The 25,069-nt window shown below is 36.8% G+C and overlaps 4 protein-coding genes across 6 annotated transcripts; 3 read left to right on the top strand and 1 right to left on the bottom strand.

The window, feature by feature from the left end:
• The first annotated feature begins 2,654 nt into the window (after nucleotides 1-2,654).
• LOC115999606 lies at nucleotides 2,655-3,197 on the top strand. The gene has a single exon (XM_031239447.1). It carries the CDS (start codon nucleotides 2,655-2,657, stop codon nucleotides 3,195-3,197), a length of 543 nt encoding a protein of 180 aa, XP_031095307.1.
• Nucleotides 3,198-3,312: 115 nt separating this feature from the next.
• Nucleotides 3,313-11,340, top strand: LOC115998502 (interaptin). The gene is made up of 20 exons (XM_031238085.1): nucleotides 3,313-3,640; nucleotides 3,922-4,074; nucleotides 4,188-4,347; nucleotides 4,642-4,960; nucleotides 5,534-5,671; nucleotides 5,748-5,937; nucleotides 6,024-6,151; nucleotides 6,249-6,458; nucleotides 6,795-6,961; nucleotides 7,235-7,313; nucleotides 7,833-8,468; nucleotides 8,558-8,901; nucleotides 9,100-9,207; nucleotides 9,290-9,394; nucleotides 9,669-9,893; nucleotides 9,973-10,041; nucleotides 10,189-10,395; nucleotides 10,577-10,678; nucleotides 10,787-10,876; nucleotides 10,974-11,340. Exons 1-20 carry the CDS (start codon nucleotides 3,544-3,546, stop codon nucleotides 11,224-11,226), a joined length of 3,780 nt encoding a protein of 1,259 aa, XP_031093945.1. The 5' UTR covers nucleotides 3,313-3,543; the 3' UTR covers nucleotides 11,227-11,340.
• A 240-nt stretch (nucleotides 11,341-11,580) lies between these two features.
• Nucleotides 11,581-16,597, top strand: LOC115999051. The gene is made up of 6 exons (XM_031238790.1): nucleotides 11,581-11,828; nucleotides 11,976-12,125; nucleotides 12,441-12,494; nucleotides 12,725-13,194; nucleotides 15,493-16,154; nucleotides 16,281-16,597. The coding sequence occupies exons 1-6, from the start codon at nucleotides 11,700-11,702 to the stop codon at nucleotides 16,289-16,291; spliced, it is 1,476 nt and encodes a 491-aa protein (XP_031094650.1). The 5' UTR covers nucleotides 11,581-11,699; the 3' UTR covers nucleotides 16,292-16,597.
• Nucleotides 16,598-20,053: 3,456 nt separating this feature from the next.
• Nucleotides 20,054-24,515, bottom strand: LOC115998745 (S-type anion channel SLAH3-like). 3 transcript variants are annotated; one of them, XM_031238394.1, is made up of 7 exons: nucleotides 24,367-24,515; nucleotides 24,099-24,245; nucleotides 23,878-23,959; nucleotides 23,259-23,463; nucleotides 22,724-23,176; nucleotides 21,764-22,534; nucleotides 20,054-21,123 (listed from the first exon to the last, which is right to left on the bottom strand). In XM_031238394.1, the coding sequence occupies exons 4-7, from the start codon at nucleotides 23,445-23,447 to the stop codon at nucleotides 20,701-20,703; spliced, it is 1,836 nt and encodes a 611-aa protein (XP_031094254.1). In that variant the 5' UTR covers nucleotides 23,448-23,463; nucleotides 23,878-23,959; nucleotides 24,099-24,245; nucleotides 24,367-24,515; the 3' UTR covers nucleotides 20,054-20,700. The 3 variants fall into 3 exon arrangements, with proteins under 3 accessions (XP_031094254.1, XP_031094252.1, XP_031094253.1); XM_031238392.1 differs by having other exon boundaries at nucleotides 23,259-23,959; XM_031238393.1 differs by lacking the exon at nucleotides 24,367-24,515 and having other exon boundaries at nucleotides 23,259-23,959; nucleotides 24,099-24,365.
• Nucleotides 24,516-25,069: the final 554 nt, after the last annotated feature.

The following is a 25,069-nucleotide window of genomic DNA, read 5'->3' as shown; positions in this document are numbered from 1 at the left end:
AATCGGTCGCTCTACCGGTTGACGACTGAGCGGTAAGAAGCTATATCGCTCTACAGGTGACGAACAGTAACAAGGAGAGAGCAAGAGAGACGAATGAGCAAATCACAAGTGTATTAGTGTAGTACTGATGTGTTCTTCTCCAGTGAGGGGAATGACCCCTATATTTATACAAAGTGGATTTACTATGCACATGGTGTCTGATATGCAAGTGGAGGGCATATTTGCATGGGCTGAATAGTCACTCCGCAAAATGCGCATTGGTTTGCTCGAAGTGGTTGAGTTACTCGAGGTGAAGAAAACACGGATCCCTTGTTCCTGAAAAGTTGTCGGTCGTCACATCAAGCTATTGTTGCGCTCGCGAGCCTCCAATCCACAAGGTGTGTTGCTTCCGATCATGCGGCCGAACCGGTTGGGTGACCGTCGACGGACCGGTGGGGTGACCGTTGACGGACCGATTGGGTGACCGTTGACGGACAAGTGATTTACGGACTGACTAGTACACGTGCATGTTGCTTCCGATCATGCGGACCGGTTGGGTGACCGACCCGGTTGGGTGACCGTCGACGGAGCGATTGGGTGACCGTTGACGGACAGGTGATTTACGGACCGACTAGTACATGTGCATATTTACCCATCACTTAGCTATATCAACAAATAAAATTTAGGATTTCATGTACTAAAATTCTACTCCCTCCGTCTCATTTTACCTGTCTTACTTTCCTTTTTCGTCCGTCCCAAAATATTGTCCACTTTCTAAAAATAAACATCATTATATTTTTATTTTCCAACTTTGCCCTTTTATTATAATGGTACATAGTCTTCACAGCTATCATCCACTCAAGATTAGGCATAGTCCACATATTCTTAATACTCTGTGCAAAGTAAACCATTCACTTCAAAACTTGAACGGAACCAGAAACAAAAATCTATCAAAACAACTTTTTGTTCTTTCTTTTTTTCCTTAGTCACCGGAGAAGCAACAACAGGGTAGTACCATCGGCAGCAAGAGCAGACGAGCTGTAACAGTAACGCTGCCACTGTTGCCACCAACGCCCATTTTTGAGATCTTGATGAGATCCTAGATATTATTCTTTTTCACNGAGAGTCGTCAGGTTCGAGAAGTAGAATGTGCTCCAGGCGGCTAACTTGTTGCGAGCAAAGTCTCCCTGGCTTGAATGCCTTGATAGTCCGTGATGAATCCCTCAAGTTTGAGTTGAGCAGGAGGGGCGTGATTTACGCGGGTTGCCTCGTTAAAAACCTTAGACTAAGAAAAACCCTTTGGGAAAAAAAACCTAGCCAAGGGATCATTTAACGGATTTTGTTCACATCTTTTCCATGGTTTGNCTTTTTCACGGTGCTTTGCGAAGAGGCTAAACTAGTATGAACTCCACAAAAACATTAGCCACCTTCACTAGTGTAGCAATTTTTATGATATCTCAAATCGGCGTTGCCATCCCATCAATTTCATGAAGTTTCAGATTTTTATAACTCCATCTATTTTTAAACACCACTTATTTTTTGTCTTTTGGTTTTTTTTTTTTTTCGTTTTTATATGTTCTCAAGTATTAAGTTCATTTATTTTTGTATAATCACTGGTGTATAAAGAACTAAAAAGAAGAATAAAAGATAGAGAGCTATGGAGGATTTGTTGGAGAATGATGAAGAAATGGGTTTCTTGAAGAAATGGGTTTGTTGCAGAAAATGTCTAAAGAAATGAAGAGTGAGGAAGAAAATAAGAAATCCCCTGTAGCAAGCAAAACTGTCAATAAGTATAATTGTAGAAGGGCATAAGCGGAAAGAAAGTCTGGTTTGATTAACTTTCTTAAACTCCGTGCCAAATGTAAATCGGACAAACATTACGGGACAGAGGGAGTATTTAATATCAACAACCTTAAATTGGCATCATAAATCATAACCACACGAAACAAACAAAACTACACTTCAGCTATTTATTAAACAAAACCCTAAAGAGATTTGATCTTTCACGTGTCAGGCATAAAAAGTTTTTTTTTTTTTTTTTTTGAAAAGGCATAAAAAGTTTAAAAACCAACCATGTTCGTGTTTACAATTATAAGCCATTCTAGAAAGAAAAAATCAATTTGGTTAGCATTTAATATTTTAATCGGGTTGATCTGGTGTGAACGGAGAGTTAAAGCTTGCTCAATACATCTTGTAATCTAATAAAAAATATATAACTTTAATGAATCTTGTTATCATGTTCGTATGGTAATTATGTCAATCTTTAATTTACGGGGAAACCTGCAACCACGCTAGTAAAAAACCACACAAAAGTAAACTATTATAACCCAATGGAGTAACTTAAGTGGCAAGTGAACTTCGATTCCCATAAGTTACAATTCCCCTAGCCAGACAGAGAAAGATCCCGACGACAATAGACAATTCTCATAGTGAGTTGAGTTGAACTTGCCAAGAGGATTAATAGGAACCCCCAAATTAAACTTGGAACATGATTATGTCAATCTACATTTACACAAATTGATTATTTTTGTATTTTAATTCAGAATTGACGAAAAGTAAAACAGAGACAAAATTAATTGGGATAATTGGATAAATATAGGAATTAAGTTGATATATTATGGAATAATTGTTCTACCAATGCTACTTCTGTAGTTCTGAGGGCAAAGTCACACTTCATGGAGTGGAAAACATTAAATGAAAAGGAATTGGTGGATCAAGCGCATGTGGTCTCCTCTAAATGGACAAAACCGAAACCAGGTTGGTTAAAAATCAATGTTGATGCAGCTTTGGACGTCCGAAAAGGTGGTATGGGGTTTGGTTGGGTAATCAGGAATGCCAATGGTATTTTCAAGGCCGCAAGAGCTGTCCCAGTCACCGGTGTGTGTTCACCAACTGAAGCAGAAACAGTGGCCATCCGCGAGTTGTTAAGTTGGCTAAAAGATCAATCTCCCTCGCATGTTCTTATTGAAACTGATGCTCTCAAAGTGGTTCAAGGCCTGAACTCATGCTCCTTTGATTCTGCTTTTGATTTGCTTTTATGTGATGTTAGAGATCTTTTACGTAGCTTTTCCAGCACGTTTATCTCATTTGTCAAGCGATCAGCGAATAGGGCTGCTCACCTCGTAGCTAGAGAAGCTCTTTCCTTGTCTGATTGTAGGGTATGGACTGATCATCCTCCCTCCTTTCTTTGTAATGTTCTGTTTTTGGACCTTTGTTAATGGAAGCTAGTTATTTGTTTGCAAAAAAAAAAAAGAAAAAAAAAAAGAAGATATTTTAACATTTTTAAATTGGTTCAAGGGAAACAAAGTAAAAACCCCGCGAATTCCCAAGCGCGGGAAAAAGGTTTTGGCGCCTTAATAACCCTAAACTACGGGGAGCGAGTTAGCGAGTTGAACCCGGATCCTGCATTCCAGTCTCGTTCAATCCACCATTGTCACCTTCATCTGATCTCACAAACTACCGCCAGGAGCTCCTCAGTCATAAAAATTCCAGTATTTCCGATCGCGAAGACATCGAATTCGAACCAACTTTAAGGCCTAGACTAAGGCGAAGTCTGACATCGAAATGGAAGGGTTATCCGCTATCTGCGCTGGCCTTGGAGCCATTGAAGAAGATGAGAATGACAACCGCATCGGCTATGAAGTTGGAGAATACTGCTCTGGTAACTGAACTCGCAATTCTCTCATTTGTTGGAGTTTAATTTTCTGTTCGAGTGATTTTAGTTTACGGTTCAGTTCATTGTCGTTATGCTAACTTTGTTTGTTCTGTAGTACTGTTATACTTGAGCTGATTTACTTATCTTGTTTCATCTATTGTTATAAAAACTGATTCCCGCGCATTAGGCTTAGTTTGCTCGTTTTGAAAACGAATGGCTGTGTGATTTGGTTATTGCTCTTAATGCAATTTGTTTTATGGATTTCTTTCTTCTTTTTTTTTTTCCAGATAATTTGAAGGATTTGCTGAGGTTTCTGAGGCGAGATGACCCGCAGACAAGAGAAGTGTTCAAGCAAGTTTGTAAATGGAATATTGTGGGGAAAGATTTACTCCCTATTATTGAGCATTGCCAAGATGATCGTAATTTGATCTTAAATGCTGGTAATTTACTCCGTGACTGATATGCAAATGAATGCTTGTGAAATGAATTATTAACTGATAGCTTTGTTTTGCTTTGTTTGATTGTATATCTCTCTTCCCTCTTACTATTGCAGTAAAGATTTTGGTATTTCTAACAATGCCTGTTGAGCCCTCATCAACTGACATACCACAGCAGATGGAGTATCTTTGGGGGATAAAGCGTTCCATTACTTTTAGTGAAGCTGTGCCAGTGATAATGTCTCTCTTGGAAAGCCCTCTAGAAAATCTGGAATGGTAATTAGCAATATACTTTTCAATGGTTCATATTTTTCTTCCTTTTATGTATGCAGATTGTTGCAGTTTAAAAGCTGTGGAATATTCTCATTTTTAGATGTCATGGAAATAAACATTCTACTGACCCAAGTTATTGTATGCTTTTTAAGTATTGAGAACTGTTTCATTTGCATTGTACTGACCTAAGTGCATGGTCAGATATGATGCTTGTTCTCCATACACCTCTTACTTTCTATGATCATCATATTTATGCTAACTATCAATTTGCTTTTGATGCTTTTTCTTGTTAATCAGTGAATCCTTCACTGAGGATGACTGGAAACTTGTTCAGCTGGTGATTACATTGTTTCGCAACATTTTAGCAATTCAAGATATATCACCAAATCAAAAAGCTGGGGGGTCTACCTCACAATTCATGTTCCTAAGAGACAAGTTTCTGGAACTTTTGTTTCAAGAAAATGTAATGGATGTGATCTTAGTTTTGTCACAGCATGTTGGTGGTTCTTGCAGACATCTTCGACATGATAACCTGCTCTTGTTGGAGACTTTTTATTATATATTTATGGGCCAAGAACCAGAGTTTATTGCTAAAGCTTATATGAAGTGTTCGAAGGTTGGTTTCATTTTGATCATAACAGTATTTCTAAGCAACAAGGTGCTTATATGGAGTTAGAATATATCTGTTGAATTTTATGAACTTTCTATAGAACAGGGGCATGGATACTATTGCTTCATTGTTTATTACAGCAGTACTTGCTTGCAATTGTTTATTTTGGTCTGCAAATCAAATTTCATCAAGATGCATAAGAAGTTGCAATCAAATTCTTTTGCAGTTCACATGTACAATCCAGTTGTCTACTTTCTATTATATTTTACTGAGAGGCATTTTTCTAAAACCTAAGTAATATGCAAATCAACTGGCTTTCCTTCAAAAAGAGGCTTCAAGTTTTAGCACAAAGTTGAGCATGATATGTGGTTCAAATAGTTTACTTGTTTCTTAATTGAAGGCAAGCAGTCATTGTTCTGTAATTACACATATAGATTGTCTCATCTTTTTTCTGTTTTATGTTTGCTAATAATTATTCAAATCTGATGTGCTACTGCTGATGTTATTTCTAGACATTGAATGATGTGTGTGTGTTCATTTGTGGTTTTTTGGGTATCTATAATGAGTTTTTCTCATTAGGTGGATGAAGATGCTGAAACATCATTGAACAGTCTTAAAGAAATAATGGAAGAGGAACGTGAGAAAAGAAAGATTATACGACAACGAAATTTGGGTTGCTATTCTCAGTTCAGTGGAACATTCACACGGTTTTCCTTGGTATGGCAGTGTTTCCTTGAAATGCAAAATGATCATATCTTGATTCTTACTAATGTCAACAGCAAACTATTGACAGGATGGCTCAAAAACATTATTGAAAGGGAACCCTTCAGTTTCTCATGATGCTCTGCTTAAGGTTAATAAAAACCACCGAGGTCCAATGAAAAGAACAGTGTGGGACCATGGTAGACTACCATCAACCAAGAATAAGATTTTGGAGTTACTCTATGGTTTCATGAACCAGTTCTTAGAAGGGGGATACAATGGTAGACTTCTTGATTAACTAATGTCATTCTTTATTCTTCCATCTTTGCTACTCTCTTTGATGCTGATGAACTTGTTTTGAATTCAGTTTTGATTGAGTCAGTGCGGGAAGACATTGATAAAGAGCACCACACGGTTCAGAACAGTGATGTCCTTATATTCATTCATGTTGCCCAGTTTGTTGTTTCTTTCCAGTACCACAAGTTCTTGAATAAGGTGCTGAATCTATATAAAATTCATTTCTTCTTTTTTCCCAAAAGTTCATCTTGTTTTTAACCTTGTGTCTAATGGTAGTGTTTCTGTGCTTCAACAGCCTAATATTGGAGTTCATACTGAATCATCAGTAGATTGCCATACTGATAGCACATTGGTTAGAGGCTCTATATGTGGCCCAATTGCTGAATCACTGAACGAGTCAATGTTCCAGCTGGTTACTCAGAAATGGCGTTATGCATTTGATACATTGAAGGAGTCAAATGACTATAAATTCCTTTCTGTAGCGGGGTCTTTTATGAGAACTATGGTGATTACACTCATTTATTTGATTGATAACTTGTTTAAGAGTATGATGAAAAAAAGGAGAGCATTTTCTTTCAGTATGTGATTCTCTTGTATGTGTGAATTCAGTTTGAGAGTCTATGTTGATAAAATAGCTATACATATTCCTTCTTCAACTTGATTGCATTTCCTTCTCTACTTTGCACATAATTCTCTATTGGGAAAACATAGTCATTAAGAGGAATCCTGTGTGTGTGTATATATATTTATATATTTCAGTTTCTGGCCATGTTTAATCAGCAGAATTTCTTGAACCACAGCTCTAAATATCCCCTAACTGATCTAATTTTTGTTTGAACAGCTTCTTATGTTGGATTTGGTCCTTGAGCAGTCTCCAGAAAATTCTAAGGAAAACAAAACCACTCGTATCCTTCTCTACAAGTTATTCTATGACCAAACTGATGAAGGAATGACTTTGTTTATCTTGAATCAGATCAAATCATTTGATACCCATAAGCAAGCAAAAAGGTTTGCCCTTTTTTTTTGGGTTAAAAGAACTTGAGAAATTACTGTCTATTATTCCTTTTTTTGTATCTTCCCAATCACAATTTTGGCTGCTTCTTTGTGTAAAGATAGTAGAAAAATGTATCTACAAAGATTACAGCATGAAAAAATGTTTACTTAAAACAATGTTATATATACTCCATTTTCTACAAACATTTCTGGGATAATGGGATAAAGAATTTCATATTGGTATATGCTTTATTTCCTTTGCTTATTTTTGAACTTGTTTCGTGGCAGTTACCTTACTGATTTGTTAGAAACTATGAGTATTCTTCTGCAGCTCATGGAGAAGCTTCAAGCATGTGGTGTGTTAAGGGTATGCTCCAAATTTCAATTGTAAATAACTAAATATATTAAAGGTCCTTTACCTTACCTATGAAATTTACATTGGTAATATAGTTAAGGAATGCTTCTGCAAGACTAGGAATTTACTGCAAGCATGCACCCACTCTTGATTATGGAGTAGATGGAAATTGGAATTCAATTATTAGTTATACTAGTTCTTTAGAGTAAAATCATCCCCCCTCACAAACTTTGCTGTAATTTCCTACTTTGTCTGAAATTGGTCATTGATCAAAAACTGACTTTGGGGGAAGAGGGTGTGGGGGTTTACGGGTTCTTATCTTTAATTTATTTCAGTAGTTGCTCTGGCAAGGAAACTATTATAGTATGCAGAGTGCTGGTATACTTTAGCAGGTTGGGAATTCCTAGAATGTGTCCTTACTTTTCATCTCCCTATGTTAGTTAATCATTACATACTTCTGCTATGTGAGTTCCTTTTGTTTCAATCATGGATATGCAAGAAGTAAGAATGTAAGATATTTTTGTAATGAAGGTTTCAAAGAAGCAGAGGAAGAAACATAGGAAAAAACCAATGATGGATGGCAAGAAAGACAATGATGATAAAGCATTTCAAGATACAACTACAATTCAAAATGATCAAGGAGGATCTGGTAGTGAAAGGACAATACATCTTGATGCTTCCATTCAAGAAGGGAATTCTATTCCAACTCAGCTTGATGAATCTATGGTATTGGGTGAGAAGAAAACAAAGATGGATGACTATGATGAAACGGTTGGAAATTCTAATACCATTAGGAATGATGTTGATGGCTTCAGCAATGAGAAACCAATGAATATTGATGCTGTGCATGCCAATGATGAACCTTCAGCAAGGCTAAGTAGCCCTGGAAGCCATGTGCCAGAGATGGAACAAAAAATAACTGACGAGACTTGCCATGATTCTAATAATGGTATGAATGATTATTCTGGTGAGGAGGATGTGATGACAAGCGAAGTGGATTTGAATGTATCTGCTTTGGTTTCTGCTCTTGCAAACAATGATATTGTGCAGAATCTCTGTTGGTTGTTGAAGTTCTATAAGAGCAATTCTGTTATTACAAATAATTTTATAATACGTATGCTGCAGAGAATTTGTGATGATCTGGAACTTTCTCCTATGCTTTATCAGGTACAATTTCATGCCCTGAATTGTTATTTCTTTTTTAAAGAATAGAACTCAATGAATGTATCTCATGTTCTTTCTGGTTTACATTGCAGTTATCTCTCCTCACAATATTCTATAATATTCTAGAGGAGCAGAAATTAAGGCCTTGTAAAGAGTATGAGAATGTTGTCATCTTCCTTACAAGTTTGGTCAGAAGAATGTTGCGGAAGATGAAGAATTATCCCCTTCTTTTTATAGAGGTTCTCTTTTGGAAAACACGCAAAGAATGCTGTTATATCAACTGTGAATCTATGCTTAATGAGCTCTCTGGTCTGAAGAGAAGTACCGAAAATTGGAGTTCTGCATCTGACAGGCAAGGATGGGTTCACAGAAGTATAGCTGATGCTCTTGGTGATGATGAAGCTGACTTTGTATTATCAAATAGGGATTCCACCGGGTAAATGTTTAATTGCTTACTGCAAATCTCACTTCTCTTTTTGTGTTTGGTAAATGTTGTATATCTAAGAGGCTGGAGCATTGTTCTGAAGTTTGAACATTTCCTGATCAGAATGTTCTAAGTTTGTTATTCATAATACAACTGGGATGATAATTTCTGTTCTTACATGACTTATTTCTAATGTTCTGCCATATTCAGAGACAAGGCATGGGGTGTTGAATGTAGCAATGAAAATCTTGGTCAAGAGGAACATAACTCCCAATCCATCTCAGATGTTGAACTCTGTGCAACTGAAAACTTTGACAAGTATGTCTTCAGTTAATGTTCTGCTAATATCCTCCATCTTTTGCCTTGTCCTGGACACTATTTATTTATTTTTGTCATGTAGAGAGGAACATTTTGTTGAAAAAGAGACTGAGAGGGAACCAAAAAGAAGAAAACTATCAGTTCTTGGCTATGAGCTGAAAGCAAAAGTCAAGGAACTTTATGAGAAGTAAGTTATACCAGTTGCACATATTCTCTGTTAATTTTCATCAGGGATTTGTAATAAGCTTACTAATATGTTAACTAGGTTATTTGTCTGATTTTTATTAGTAGGATAACGAAGTAAGTAAACAAGCATAATAATGTATATCAAAATCCATAGTAGGATGCAAAAGTTCCCAACCAAACGTAACTTAACACTGTCTAAAACTCTAATGTGAACTATACATTTGGCTTCATGGCCTTTTACTAGTTTCTGAATTTCTTGAACCTGACATGTCCAGATATAAAGACGATCAACATTGTGATCGTCTCATTGCTGAAGCCCTTGATCCAGATGGGAAAGTTTCACCACTTCAGGTTTCCAAAGCACTTAAACATCTTGGATTTAAGATGCCACGGAGGAGGAGAACCGCAAATACTAGTGTTGATGCAGCAGGAGTGTCTGATGCGACTACACATCCAAATTTGACTGTCATGGAGAAAGAATCTTCAGTAAGAAGGCCTACGTAAGTGTCTTCAGTAAGCTTGTTTGTTAAACCTGTATGTATCATGCATTTGATTGAATTTATTGTTTTTCTTCTTCAGGAACACTAGAAAGAGGGTGCGTGCATTTAGTGAGGAGCAGGAGCAGAAAATCAAAGATTTGTTCGAGCAGTGAGTTCCCTAACCTATGGTTACTAGTCCAAGTTTCATTCTATTGAAAATGCTGAAACACATTAGAGAATAATCCATTATTTTCTTAGGAGAATTGTAATTCCACAACTCTGCCGGTTGTTCATATAGTTTTTATCTGATGTGAAGGTTTAAAGGTGAGAAGAGGTGCAACCAGATGATAGCTGATGCATTGGATCCCGATGGAACCTTCACTGCTGCAAAGGTTTCACGCAAACTCAAACAACTTGGCCTATATCTTCCCAAAAAGAAGAAGTCTGCCTCCAACTTGCAACTGAGGGATGAAGCTTTTAGTGACGGTTCCGATGATGAAACGTTACTGTCAATGAGGATAAGGTATCCCATTTCATTTCAATTTGTGCCCATGCAGATTGGTATTCAAAATTGAAAGCTAAATTGTCATTCAGTTGAATATTGCTTGCTTGAGCGAAGTCAGCGAACCAAAAGTACTTCAATATTATCTAATTAAGCCAAGTTTTTTACAAAAAAGAACTTTTTTGTGGTGCTGAATATATAGGAGTCAGAAGCAGCTGAATGAAGAAAGACAAGAGCAAAGCACGAGGATATCATCCCATTCCCAAGATGAATCTGATGATGAACTTCTAAGTAACGTTTTGGTGTATGCTCCATTTCCCATCTCTCTATTGGAAAGGATGCATATGTTAGTCGTGAAACAATGACATCATCTTTTGCAAGTTTCTTGTCTAACTGAAGTTTTTGGGAGCAGGAAAACCAGGAAGAAAAACAAAGAGAAGCTGATGATCAATTCAACCGAAGAAGACTTTACAGAGAAGCATACTGACATGCCAAGCAGCAGGTACTATTCCGCTGTTAATTACCAACTGCCACTGGCATCTTCATATTAGCGTCCTAATCATCAATAAATTATTCTATTTCTTTGTTTTATTGTGTAGGGGAGAAGATGAAGAAACCGCGGAGATGGAGGCTGCCGGAGCCGACTTCATCTCCCCAAACCGATCAGGTGATGAGTTGAGCAGTGAGAAAGAGTGGCCGCAGCGTTTGGAAGTGGAGGTGGAGGAGAAGTTGGATGAACTGGCTGATTATGAGAACGATGAGGATGCTCCTCTACTCGCATCATCTAACAAGAATACTGGATCAAGACGACAGTTGAGGATGGTGATTGATATGGACGAGGAAGATGAATGATTATTATAAGGAAGTTTATAATGTTCAAATCTTCATGTTCCTGGAAACTGTAATTAAAGTGAACTCACTCTTCCAAATGCACATATCACTGATAGTCAAATACTACGTATTTAATACTGGACCGCAAACAACACTTTAAACTCTCTATATTTACCGATCAAAAAAATTATCTCTAAGACAGTTAATAGTTCCTGTACGCGTAAACAAATAAAATTTGATACGTAGTAATTGTTAATCTATAATATGATAATATAGATACAAAATGTTTTAAATGATACATAATTTAAGATTTACATGCTAATTTGCCAAAAACGTATCAGATGTTTATTTTTACGGAAATCTAACTTGACGCAAACGGTATTTAATTCGGAATTGTTCCCTCCGCCGCCGTTTTCTCTTCTTTCGTTACTTGTAATCCGTATCCATTCTCCGGTGCATCTCATACCAAAAAATTGTGGTATTGTAGTGCTTCCATGTCAACTTCTTACTTGCCCCATCTCCCTCCTCCCAGCTCCAGATATCGCCTTAACGCTCCCGCGCTATCGAAATCATCTCTGCCGCCGGTTCGGACCTCTATCGTCACTGCCTCCTTACACAACGCGGTAAGATGTGTTTCTCTATGCATTTTTGTGATACCAAAGTGAACATTAAGCTGTTCTTAAGCCTCGGTTATGCTGATCTGAATTGCACTACTCTGTATTTGTTCAATAAAGCCCCAAAGACTAATCTTAACTGTTATTTTACTGTAGAGGTGGCGGTTATCATGCTCTAGACGCGAAGACACTTCTTTGGAATCTGTCAACTATGAGTCTGTAGATGATGATATTCCACAAGTTGTGAACTCGGAATTCGATCAACCCAATAATGCCAAGAGCCACTTGGTATTCCATCTTAACAAGGTACTGTCTTCATTTCCAATGAGTTTCTTCTTAATTCCTATGGTTTAGGGTTTAGGGTTTATTTCTCTTTTGAGGGAGTGCCTGATGGATGTGGTTTGGCCGTTTGGGTGTACTAGAAACATTTAAAACATGCCATATGTTTTCAAAGATTGTTTATTACTGTTGTTAAATTGATCGGGCTTAGTAAATAATGGATAAATAAAGTTTATTGAATTTGGTTCATTGCCTCTTTACTGTATTAAATGTGGTTATCACATTTCTCTTGTTGAATGGAATTTGATGGTAGGTAGGATGATTTGTGTGATCATGTTGCAGGCTTTTCATGCTGTTCTTCACATTGAACCTTGGACAGTAAGGACTATTGCGCAGGTAAATATTTTAATTACATCCTCTTTGTAAGTTTTTGCACCAATGTAACTAGTGATAATGGGAAACTTACTTTTCGTCTTTGGAAACATTGAAACAAGTGGTCCTTTGGGACTTTGGGTTGCCCTTCTGCATGAAAAAATTGCTCCAATTACAAATAGTGGATTTGCGATATGCCAATTTGAGATTTGAGAAGTGCCTATTTTTAAGGTTTACGATATTTGTTGCTGCAGGTAATGCTTCTATGGATTGCTTCATTCTGGCTGGTAGGGTCTTGGATAATTCCATTCCTAGCACATTCTGCAGGGTTCAGAAAAGAGTCTCTGACGTATCAAGGCTTAGCCTTGTACAGTTTATTAACTGATGTTGCTGGAGGTATTGCAGGGCTGGCAATCCTCCATCATCGTCTTGCAAAGTTTTTTCCACTTCCATCCAATTGGTTCAAATTTAGCTTAGGCGGGAAGTGGCATTTTGATGTTGGCTTGTGCTGCATTATGTTTCCTTTGATCAATCGACTGTCACAGGTGAACTTAAATTTGTTTCCCTTTCTTCCGTCTACACCTGTCACAGTTTCAAATGTAGGGCAATCAATTGTTGTGAGGGATCCGGTGGCAATGACCCTTTATGCAATACTGGTTTCAATCTGTGCACCCATTTGGGAGGAAATTATCTTCCGTGGATTTCTTTTACCATCGTTAACCAGGTATATGCCTGTATGGGGCTCAACTTTATTGAGTTCAATTGCTTTTGCATTGGCACATTTCAGTTTGCAGAGGATGCTGCCACTTGTATTCCTTGGAGTGCTACTGGGTACTATATTTGTACGGTCAAGGAACTTGCTGGCACCCATGCTGCTGCATGGCCTTTGGAATGCCTATGTATTTCTAGATCTAATGAAATAAATTTGCTTATTCATGCTTCATTTGCCAAATCCGTTCTGCTATCTTTGAATTTCTACCCTTTCATATTGGCAATGATTTCTGGATGCTGCGCTTGCCTTAGCTGTTATATTCTGTTTAAATTCTTCTCAGCTCCTTCAAGATAACAGTCCACAGCCATTTATCAAAACTAAAAAGACGGGGGTTATTGGTTTATTTTTTGGGCCCTGTCCTGTCCATTGACATGAAACTATAACTTGAAACCACATAGTGGAACATTTTTATAAAAATTCTGTTGTAGTGAAAGATTATGAATAAACCTACATCATCATCATCTTCTTCTTCTTTTAGAGGTGTTCTACCACAATATGCTTCGTGCAAAGACTCTGACTACGCATCCATCACCAGGGATTTTGTGTTCAGTGCTCCCGGAAATCAAATTAACTTTGTTAACAGTTGATACATTCTGTATCCTAACTGCTTAGCTGTTTTTATTTATTTATTTATTTTTTTTTCTATTTCTTTGTTTGGTTGATGAAGCTGCCTTTTCCTTTCAACTTGGTCATAATTGAAAACATTCCATTACATCTCAATTATCTCAATTTGCATACTTTACAATTACCAAACTCTTTCAGCAGACATCAGAGGGGACCATTTGGTTTCAAGTCTATTTCCAGTTCTGGCTTTTGCCTCCTCAGAGCTTCCTTTATGTCCACCTCTTTCTACAACAGCGGTGGGGACCTTTGTCTGGTATTTTGTTTTCGTGTATTATTAACAAATATTCTCTTCAAGAATTTTATTATGAAGAAAGACATAACTCTTATAGCATTAAAAACTTTAAAGAGTTGAATTGCCACCACTCAGCTCATTGGTGGATGTGAAATACTGAAATTTCCTTGCCAAGAAAATTCTGGTGTTTCTTTAATTTTGTTTGAGTTTATCCGTGAAAGAGGTTCTAGGTCAATGATATATTCATTTATATGTTCCATTACATTATGAATCCACATCTTTATGGCCAATTAATGTGGATAGGAAGCCAAAAGAATTCTGAGATATTTAAGGAGAGTATTAGATAAGATAATAAAGACACCTTCTCTGGTTTTGCAACATCAATAAGATTCATAAAATACCGTGTGCTTCTAGTGTCACATTTATCCTCATACCTAAATGTTATACAGATCAATATGATTTGGATCAGTGTTAACGGTATCTAATGCATCTTTCATTTATTCTGTTATTCACTCGACATGAAAGACATATTACTAATTTCTCTGTATGTTTCCAGCTGCAAAAGTGGCCCTATAAGAGCCCAATCCCTTGGCATGTCTTTGTTATTCCTTTTCACACTGTGTGTGTGTTGGTCGATGAATTGAAGTTCCCGAGTGGAAATTCATGTTGGTACTAAAAAGTTGTAGCATTATTTGACCTGCAATAGATACCGACTATGCTGCATGATATTAGTTGCATCCTCAATTATTGTTAATATTGAGTAAATGCATCGTTCCTCTTTTATAAAATGTGGTATAGTATAGACTATAGAGAATATGAATATTATGATTCTGGCCTGGGTTATGTTGTGTGAACGAACCCTTATTAAGAATATAAAACATTCCGAGATTGAATAAACAAGTAAACCAAAATTAAAACTTTGGTCAAAGCATGAGTGAATTCTGTGATCTTTCCATCTTGATTATATAGTTCTGCATAATAGTTAGTACGCATGAAAATGAACATGCTTAGAGGTAAGACGGCATAGTATCTTAGATTCTATGGAAGTATTAAAGGCTCCATTAAAGTAATTTAGGGTTAGCTGTAAATACTAAAGTAGGGGGCTAAGCTTTTGATAAAATGAGAACATGCTTTAGGGCAGGTGGGGTTTGCATTCTATTTCTTTACTCCTTTTCTTTCGTTTTCAATTATTAATTGCATTTGTCTGTAGCTGACCACCACATATGTTGTTGTTATGGAAAGGATAGTAAGAATATATGTGCATATATATGTTTTGTATGTGCATGATTAGTGGGAGGGCCATTTCATTTCACTACTTTAGGAACCCCCGCCTTTGATGCTGTGTGTAGCGTAAACCTTCCCACTTTTTTGTCAGTCTCGTTTTCTGCATACAGGAATCAATCAAGAGCCTTAGCTTCTCCTATGGAGACCTCTCAGTCTCTCTCGATTGATAGCTTTTCCTACAGTTGGCTGGTGAACCTGAAGCCGTCTTTTGAGAGCCTCGAGAGCTCCTTCAGGGCCTCTCTTTCTGACGAGGAGGCTTCTTTCATCGAGATGGATCCGAAGCTCTCCCCTTCGAAGAGATTCTTCAGCGTTCCCCAGGATTTTAACTTTGATCTCCCTATTTCAGATTCTCCATTCGCGATTGTGCATGCAGACGAGCTCATTTCCAATGGCTTCCTCGTGCCTCTCTTCTTCAAGCCGAGGAGGAGCATGGAGGCGTGTGATGCTTCTTCCGACTCCATGCCAACGACTCCTTCCACTTCAGTTGCCCAGAACGAGATCCTGCAGTCGTCCAGCCCGCCCTTGAGAAGTTGTCGACGATTATCCAGGCAGTTTTTCCAGAAATACCTCGACTTTCTTCGCCCCATATGCCAGAAACTACAACGGTGCAGGCTCCGGCCTAGACACAGAACCGCGAATTCAAGAATGAAGAACTGGGCGGATTTCTCGTCTGCAACGTCCCCCAGAACAAGCAGCGTCGATAACTGGCGCAGGTCCTTCGACTCCGAGAGCTCGATTCACGAGGCTGTGCTACATTGCAAAAGGACCATTGGTATATGATTATGCCATTATTTCATCTTTAACTCTCCTTTCATCTGCAGACTGCCCCACTGCAAATTGAAATGGTTCTTTCTTCATGAACAGTTGTCATATTCTTGTTGTGTTTGTCCATTCTCAGGCAATAAATGAATAGACAGACAAGAAAGAGCAGATGAGAGGCTATAAGGTGTTGATGAGTCCATTGTTCCTCTGTCACTTTCTTGTTTTTTACAAGAACGCTGTTGTAAATTTGTCTTCTTTGGGGAAGTGGAAGCTGTACAAATGCATCACAGATGGAAGAGTTTCATCTCAGCAAAAGATAAAATTCTCATTCTTTTTTTTTTTCTTCCCCTTTTTTCTTTGGGTCTTTTAGTCTGTAAAACAATTTCCAGCTGTTGCATTTGTCCTTTTTAAAGATACTATTAATTAATATAATTCTTATTTCATGCGTTCCAATTTCCAAAGTTCATGAATTGTTTTTTTTTTTTGGAATAATTTGCATAACTTCATTTATAAAATAACACAATTTTATAATGTTATATCGTAAATTACCTCGCGGAGGGAGGTAGAGGAGTAAATTATGATTACTCAGCTCAAGCATCCGCGAGGTAGAGGAGTAAATTATGATTACTCAGCTCAATCATATGCTTCTGTTACCACATAGAAACAAATTAAGCTACCCATACAAATTAAAGATTTTTTGACATTCAATAATTACACTATACTTTAATTTTTGACATTCAATAATTAAATAATTGCATTTTTTAAAATATAAATCATAAATTTTATTTTATATAAGAGCAAATGAAATATCTATATTGTCGTTACATATTATAACACATTAAAATGCCCTACTTTAACTCATATGTTTTCAATCTCTCATGCATTGCATTAATTAAATAAAGTTATAATGTGGTCCAAAAATCTCAATTTTTTAAAAGAAGCGAGAGGGAAGGCAATATGCTCCAATCTATGTCGCTAAATCACATGCATTAATAACCTAATAGTTTGTCGACAATAACCTAATAATTTAGCTAGTTGGTAAACGGATTATTAATATACTTGCAATATGAGTGTGATTTTGATTAAATTCAAATTAGTTTTACAGTAATAAAAATATCATATTATATGTTAAAAAACAAAAGGTTACATGTATTAATATTTGTGATTTGAGTTTATTTTGAGTTTTTGTCAACAAAAAGCACATTCAACACGGATAAAAAGAATTTTTTTAATTAAAATTTGAAGGTAGTCCACAGCTACACCTATTAAGCAACGTTGGTGTGTGCAACATGCACTATCATTTAAAAAATTAATCAATTTCTAAAAGTCAAGAAAAAAAAAACTCATTTTAATTGTATAACCTAAATTTTTTTTTCCCTCTCATTACATCTCTTCCTCATATATATCAGCTTGTTATCTAAAAAAAGGGTAAAAAAAATTTCTCAAATTATGGGAAGCCTTGATGAAGATTATCATTAAGCAGTACGTACGATTTTGTCCATTGTGTTACGTGGCACCATTATCAACATCCATTATCATCGTTAAGTCTTCTCCAAATTCCCATCAACTTTAATTTAGCAAAGCCAATTTTGTGTAAATACTTTGTATGATTGATTGGGTTTGACGCAAATGATTATATTGTTTACTACTTTTTAACGACATGACATGATAACGAAATCGATTCAATATATTGATTAATAACTTGATAATTACTAATTTTTATTTTATAATGATAATACTCCGTATTACTACGGAATGGTTTTATTGAAAAATTATAGTGCATAGTACCATACATCTCCCCTAATATATTATGTATGATTGATTGGGTTTTGTGCAAATGATTAAATTGCTTAAATTGATGCGCTATATTGACTAATAACTTGGTAAGTATTTGTTTTTTCGTTTAACAATTATTATACTAAAACCAAAATATTTTTGATGAAAAGTTATAATGCATTATACTATAACTTTGATTGGTAATATAATTAGCTTATTAATCAATTTTGATTTGTTTCATCACTATTAATTATTTGACTTAGTTAAACAGTTAGTATAAGTGCTTGATTAATTAACTTTTTGTAACAACTTATTGCTTCAAAACGTTAAAATTTAAAAAGTTATTCAAAACAGCTTTTTCGATCAAATTTTTTGAGAAAGTCATTTTGCATGTAATCAACTATCCGCTAACAATTAATATACCAAATATCGTTTTACAATCAGTTAATGTTATCAACTAGTCAAATTCACTAACTCAATTAGCTAACAACTATTTACCAAATAATTTCCTATATATATTTATCCCGATATTATGTAGTCTCATTTTTTTTTTTTAAATATGGACATGCATGAAATGATTTCATATTGCATGAATGATTGAGAGGCTTAATCATATCATTTATTGACTCATCACTCACTAACGGACAGTGTTTCCTTACAGGATAATCCTCTCATTCATTAATAAATCATAAAGTACAAATGATGTCATGATCATTAACTTCATTGGTGGGTGAAAAAAATTAAAGAGAATGAAAGTACTTGTGAGGATGTTAACCATCTCATTTCTTATTGTTTAGGCTATTTGATTGGAGGATATACCAATGCAACCATATAATTATAGTACACCTTTTAAATAACTAGTTTTGTAATTCATAAATATCTTGATTTTAAAGTTAAAAGTTCCTTTTTCTTTTTGTTTTTGAAAATTTACGATAATATTTGAAATGTGTGCTATGGATGAAGCATGTCTTGTGATTCTAGGCGACAAAGAATTACAAAAAGGTAACTAGCATAAATTTTTTATAGTTGACCAGTTCAAACCGAGCTAGAATTACAACGAGGTAACTAGCATGTCTTGTGATTCTAGACATCTCCCATAGGAAGTCGAACTTGGAACTTTGCGGCTACAGGCTACCAAACCAATTGTTTAACCCTAATCGATAAATGATCACAAGAAGGTAAATTAGTTTAGGTTACCCATAGGTCATAACTAAGCGGCTCAAATCGAGAAGATCAATAGACATCTCTCATAGATTAAAGAGTTTTTTGGAACTTTATAGTTATCAAGCCAACTATTCGACCAATTTGGTAGGAGTTGCTTCTAAGTGCCTCAAATCCAACAGTTAGTAAGCGAATTGTTAATGACTATAAAATTATGAGATTGTGTCTTAGCCTAGTCCTGAGCTAAATTCCGATGAAAACATTGAATGCTATATGCACCCAAAAAAAGGTTGAAAGTGCCTTGCAATAACCAGTAGGGTAGAGCTCATTAGCCACTAGTAATTATTATCTACAAAATAATGTCATTATTATAAAGAAAAAAAAGTAGGGATTTATCACTCCATATCTCTTAATGAATATTTAGTTATTTTCCTTAAAATAATAAATAAATAAATAAATGTGGGCTTGAAAACAGTAATGGATCAACATGAGTCTAGTGTGATTGGGCTCATTAGTCATTATCTAGATAGGTGTTTTCACATGTAAAAAAAGTGGCATAGGAGACATGGACAAATTGTGCTACCAAAAATGCCAAAACCCTCTGTTTCTTTCTACTTCCTACTTCTTCTTGTCTTCCTTGTTGTTTTCTTCCTTCCTTTATCCCACAACAATCACAGCCAAGTGTAGCTATGTCAAACCTAATTGCAACTATTCTCCTTTTTCTTTTAATGTTTGGGGGTGGTGGGGTGGGGGGACCAGAGTTCATTTCATGGTAGCCAAGTAACAGACAACACATTAGCTTAGTCACAATGTGTTCCTTTTCCATGACATGAACACATTCCATCATGGAGTGCTAATAGTGAGCCCGTCTTGAATAAGACTCCATCAAAACTCAGCTGGATTAGTCTTATCCTGTGAAATGTGAACTCTTCTTGAATAAGATTCGATCGAAACTCAGTTGGATTAGTCTTATCCTGCGAAATGCTGATTGATATCCGTGTAGTGTGTAAAAAAATTACAATAACCATCGATTTCTATTTTACATCAAGATCACTGGATTTCTATTTTACATAAAGGCAAAAACTTCATCTGACTTTGGGACTCAATGAACTTCATTCTACAGGTTGCTTGTCCCTGTGGTGGTGGAGAAACAACAGCCTCAATATCTTTGACAACGGTAGAATCATATGAAACTTTAAGGTATTGATCAATGATGTCCCCATGGTAGCCAAGTAATAGACAACCCATTAGCTCAATCACAATGTGTTTCTTTTCCAAGACATATACACAAAATTTAAGGTCATGGAGGGCTGCTGCTAATAGTGAGCCCTTTTTGATTGAGACTCGACTGCATTAGTCTCATCTTGTAAGATGCAGATACCAATGCAGTATGCAAAAACAAGAAGAACCCTTGGTTTCTATTTTACATCTGCTGCTAATAGTGAGCCCTTTCTGATAGAAACTCGACTGTATTAGTCCTATCTTGTAAGATGCAGATACCAATGCAGTATGCAAAAACAACAAGAAGAACCCTCGGTTTCAATTTTACATCAAGATCACCAGGATGCAGAAAGCCCCTCCCTCGGGACTTTGGCAAAAACCTCAGCCGAGTTTAGGACTCAACGACATTCATTCCGCAGGTTGCTTGTCCCTGTGGGGATTGGGGGAGAAAGGGCAGCCTCAATATCTTTGATATCTGCAGAATCATCTACAACTCTAAGGTAGGTATCTTTTTGACCAGAGTTGCCATTCTTTCTGTGATGCCTTTTGAGTTGTGTTTGGCTTCTATCACTGATTGCAATGGCATTGTCATTGGGGAAAAGATCTCTGAGAACAAATGCATGAATGATGGTTGTCACAAGCAATGCTGTGACTGTGAGTGTGGAAATGCCACAGAATATGACAGCAACACACTTTGACACTGTGTTTGTTACTACAGATGAGTATTTGATTGTGGCCATGCCAGCTCCAGTCATGGGAAAGGTGTAAGCCCACCATGCCAATGAGAACTTGAAACCGCGAAAAAAGTTTATCCGAACCGCCTATAGAACACGGGAGAGGGTCATCAATGTGAAAACTTGATGAATATTTACCCAACAGCTTGAATCGTTACTAAGCAGATTGCTAATGCAACTACAGGGCAGATGGCCAGTTGGTAAGCAGACTGTTAATGTAACTATAGGACAACTAGGCAGTTGGTAAGCAGACTCCTAATGCAACTATAGGACAGCTGGGCAGTTGGTAAGCATACTGCTAATGCAACTCTGGGTAAGCCTTATCTCGAACAAGACTTAAATAGAAACTTAGAGTGGCAGAAATATTATACCATCAACTTGAGAGTCACAAATGTGAAAACTTGATGAATATTAACCCATCAACTTGAACCATTACTAAGCAGACTACTAATGGAACTACGAGGCTGGTCAGTTGGTAAGTAGACTGTTAATGCAACTACAGAACAGTTAAGCAGTTGATAAGCAAACTGCTAATGCAATTACAAGGCTGATCAGTTGGTAAGTAGACTGTTAATGCAACTATAGGACAGCTTGGCAATTGGTAAGCAAAATGCTAATGCAACTATAGGACAGCTGGACAGTTAATAAGCAGACTGCTAATGCAACTCTGGGCAAACTTACCCCGGACAAGACTCAAATAGAAACATAGAATGGCAAAAAGACTAACCAGTGAGACATAAAGGAACAAGGCAATGAAGTAAGCAATCTTTGAACCAGAATCAAAGCTCCCTTGAATCTTAGCCCAAGCCAAGGAAGCCACACTAGGAGCAGCAACAAACAGGAAGAAAACCGGGTGAAGTTCCTTAGGAAGCGTATCATTCGTTGGAAGTCTCTGATAGAGAGTCACAAACAGGACAGCATAATGAGCCAACCCAACAGCAAAGAAGAAAATAGGGCCTTCTTTCAACCCCATTGTTGCCCCAAGCAATGCCCCAACAAAATTTCCAACAATCGACAAATGGTTCGAGGGATTCGCCACTTTCGACAGCCTTCGCCCCCCTCCCGACATCCACTGCCCATACAACTTAACCTCTAAGCAAAAAATCGGGGCCATGAGGACATACCACAGAGACTTATGCAGGCTCTCAGTGATTGGTGGTGGCACTCCAAGAGCCAAGAATAGTAAGGTTATCCATGGTGCAAAGAAGAAGTTTACCCTCACCGGATGGTAGTACTCACGACGAACTGCTTCAAAGTAGAAAACAACTTTCAGAGCATATATAAACGCAACAATGGCCACAAGAGCAACAGATATGCACCATAAGACGAGGTTTACGTCCAAGTTTATGTGCAGAAACTGAGTGGAACTAGCAGTGGCAAGGGCCTTCCACATAATTGCTTGGCTGCTAACTCCTAAGCAGATACCAAACGACGAGATTGGGAAACGAAGGAGAAACGGCCACTTCATATCCTTCGGAAGAGCACTTTCCTCCGAAGCCTGTAAACACAACAATTCAGCCTCAGAACATATACTACAATGTAATAGAGTCAGTAGTACTAAAAAGAAAAACAACATAAGAGATATTAGTGCAAATAACCAACGAATAACTCAACAAATATATGAACAGATACTGCATTGTAATAGAGTTAGTAGTATTCAAAAAAAAAAAAAACTCAACAAATATACCCTTAAGGTGTCCAATTCCGGGCCTTCCAATGCATCATAGTATCGGTCCACTGTTATAATCTCCATTTCGGGGCTACTCTGAACATCCCAGTCTTGAATTGTTTCGCGTCCCCTTCTGCTAAAATTTGTGAATTGTCTTTCTAGCCTCCCAGACCATGTTTTGAAAGTATTAAACCTTCTATCCATCGTTTTCCCTGTCCTGGATGTCCCCGAAACCACCGGATTAATGCCAGTTACCACAGGGGCAGAAATTGCAGGTGAATCCTCATGATTGGCAGTTACCACAGGTGCAGAAAATGCAGGTGAATCCTCTGGACTTGGCACAGAATAAAATCTACAATGTTCTGATTGATTTTTCCTTGCACTTTCTGGACTGGGAATCAGATTCTCAGTTATGTTCTTCTTCTCTGTATTGAAGATATTTGGACTTTCATCTATATATGCTCCAGAAACCTAATAAACCCCACCATTCAAACCATTATTAAATGAAGATCAGATCAGAGTTTCATAAGAGAGTAAAGGGTTGTTAACTTACTTGTGATGAATGGTTTGGAAAATTGAAGCTGGTTGAGCTGTCCTGGCGCTTCAGATCATCATCTTCTTCTTCTTCTTTTACACTATCAAAACTTTCCACTCCATTTGTACTTGTGGAATGGATGAGTACTGGAAGTACTTCATCTGGAGAGTTGCTGCTTTCTGAATGAATCTGTTTATGTTTCTCCATCACTATGCAATAAGACCTACAAGGACACACACACTCGTATTCGCGGGTACAGACTTTCTCGTAAATCAAAGATATCATGAATGAACAACATCAGTTCTTGAAGAAATAATAAAAAGAAGATTCATAATTCCGGGGCAACCCAACTAAGTGGGTCAGACTTGTTGACTTAGTAAGGTTACAAGTTCGGTTCCCAGCGGGAACGGTTTATTAGCCCCTTTGCCAACTAGGGCCACAAGAAGATTTGGGGCTAGGCAACTCCAACTTAGTAACTAGAAGGTTACAAGTTTAATTCCCAGCATCGGGAATGACCTATTGGCTTTCTTGATTTGAGCTGATCAACTATAAACAATCTAGTCTAGCTTACCTCGTTTTCCGGTTAGAAAGAAGATTCAAAATATGATTAGACATGATTTTGTGAAGAAATGCTGACCTCCAAATAGTCCCTTGTTGATGCTGAAAGTAATCCACAAATGAAAGCAGAAGAACAGTGTATTGATGTACAAGATCCAGGTCTTGTTAATGCAAGATTGAAGAGAAAAACAAAACCAAAAAAAAAAAAAAAAAATTGAAGTCAGTGTTTTGAATAGGAAAGTGGTAAGTCAGTCTTACACAACATGCAGAATAGATACATGCACACAGAGCTCTACATACCTTCTGTGAAGGTGACATATTATCACCCCGTAACGGTAATTATATTGAGTTTCAACTAATTCAAGTTGAGTTATCGTCGAATTCCTTTCGAGAGGTTTCCTCGAGACTATTGCTTGTTGTTCCATTCATAAAATTCGAACCCGGTACCTGGTAGAGACACAGAATTAGTAATTCTAGAGTTGATATGACAAGAAATAAAGAAAATATGAAAGATTTGAATTTAAAAAGACAAAAACATCATTAACCTACATTGGAAAAAACATCTTACGTTAAATGCAGGGAAGGTAACAGAGAATTGGAGTTCAAACTGTATAGATTTAGGCAGTTGAAATTTCTCTGGCAAAGAATAGACAGGCAATGACTGGTGAAAGAAAAACAGCGTCAAAGCATCAAGTATGTACCCACCGATGATTCCCCGGAAAACAAGATCGCACGCGAAATCATCACACGAAAACTACATCGTTTGGTCAATTGGAGTGTCCATATTTTATTTTAATAATTTCATTTTTTATTAATACTAACTCCAAAAGGACCAAAACCACTATATTAAGTTAATATATATGTGTAGTTCAAATTTAAATAATAAAAGTACCTTTTCAAGTAACACATGACTTTCATGTGGGGATTCTAGCTAAGGTTGACAAGAAAATTTATCAAAATGATCAAATGTGACTGAAATTTGATTCTGGCTAAGGGTGACAGAAAATTTGCTAAACAAAGTTGTTAACTTGCGTAGATTGAATAACCAGATTAACTGTACTAGGTAATCATATTGATTCTTGACTCATCACTCACTAATAACAGTAATAAGCCATGCTTCCTTACAAGATAATCCTCATTACCTAATATATGATGAAATACAAATGATGTCATGATCATTAACTTGATTGGTGAAAAAATAAAGAGGGAGTGAAAGTAATTGTGATGTTACTCATCTAATATCTTTCAATATAATTATAATAGATTTTTTA

Source organism: Ipomoea triloba, chromosome 12 (genome assembly GCF_003576645.1).
Source record: "Ipomoea triloba cultivar NCNSP0323 chromosome 12, ASM357664v1".
NCBI lineage: Eukaryota > Viridiplantae > Streptophyta > Magnoliopsida > Solanales > Convolvulaceae > Ipomoea > Ipomoea triloba.
The sequence above is the reverse complement of the archived record's forward strand: the minus strand, read 5'-3'. Positions and strand labels throughout refer to the sequence as shown.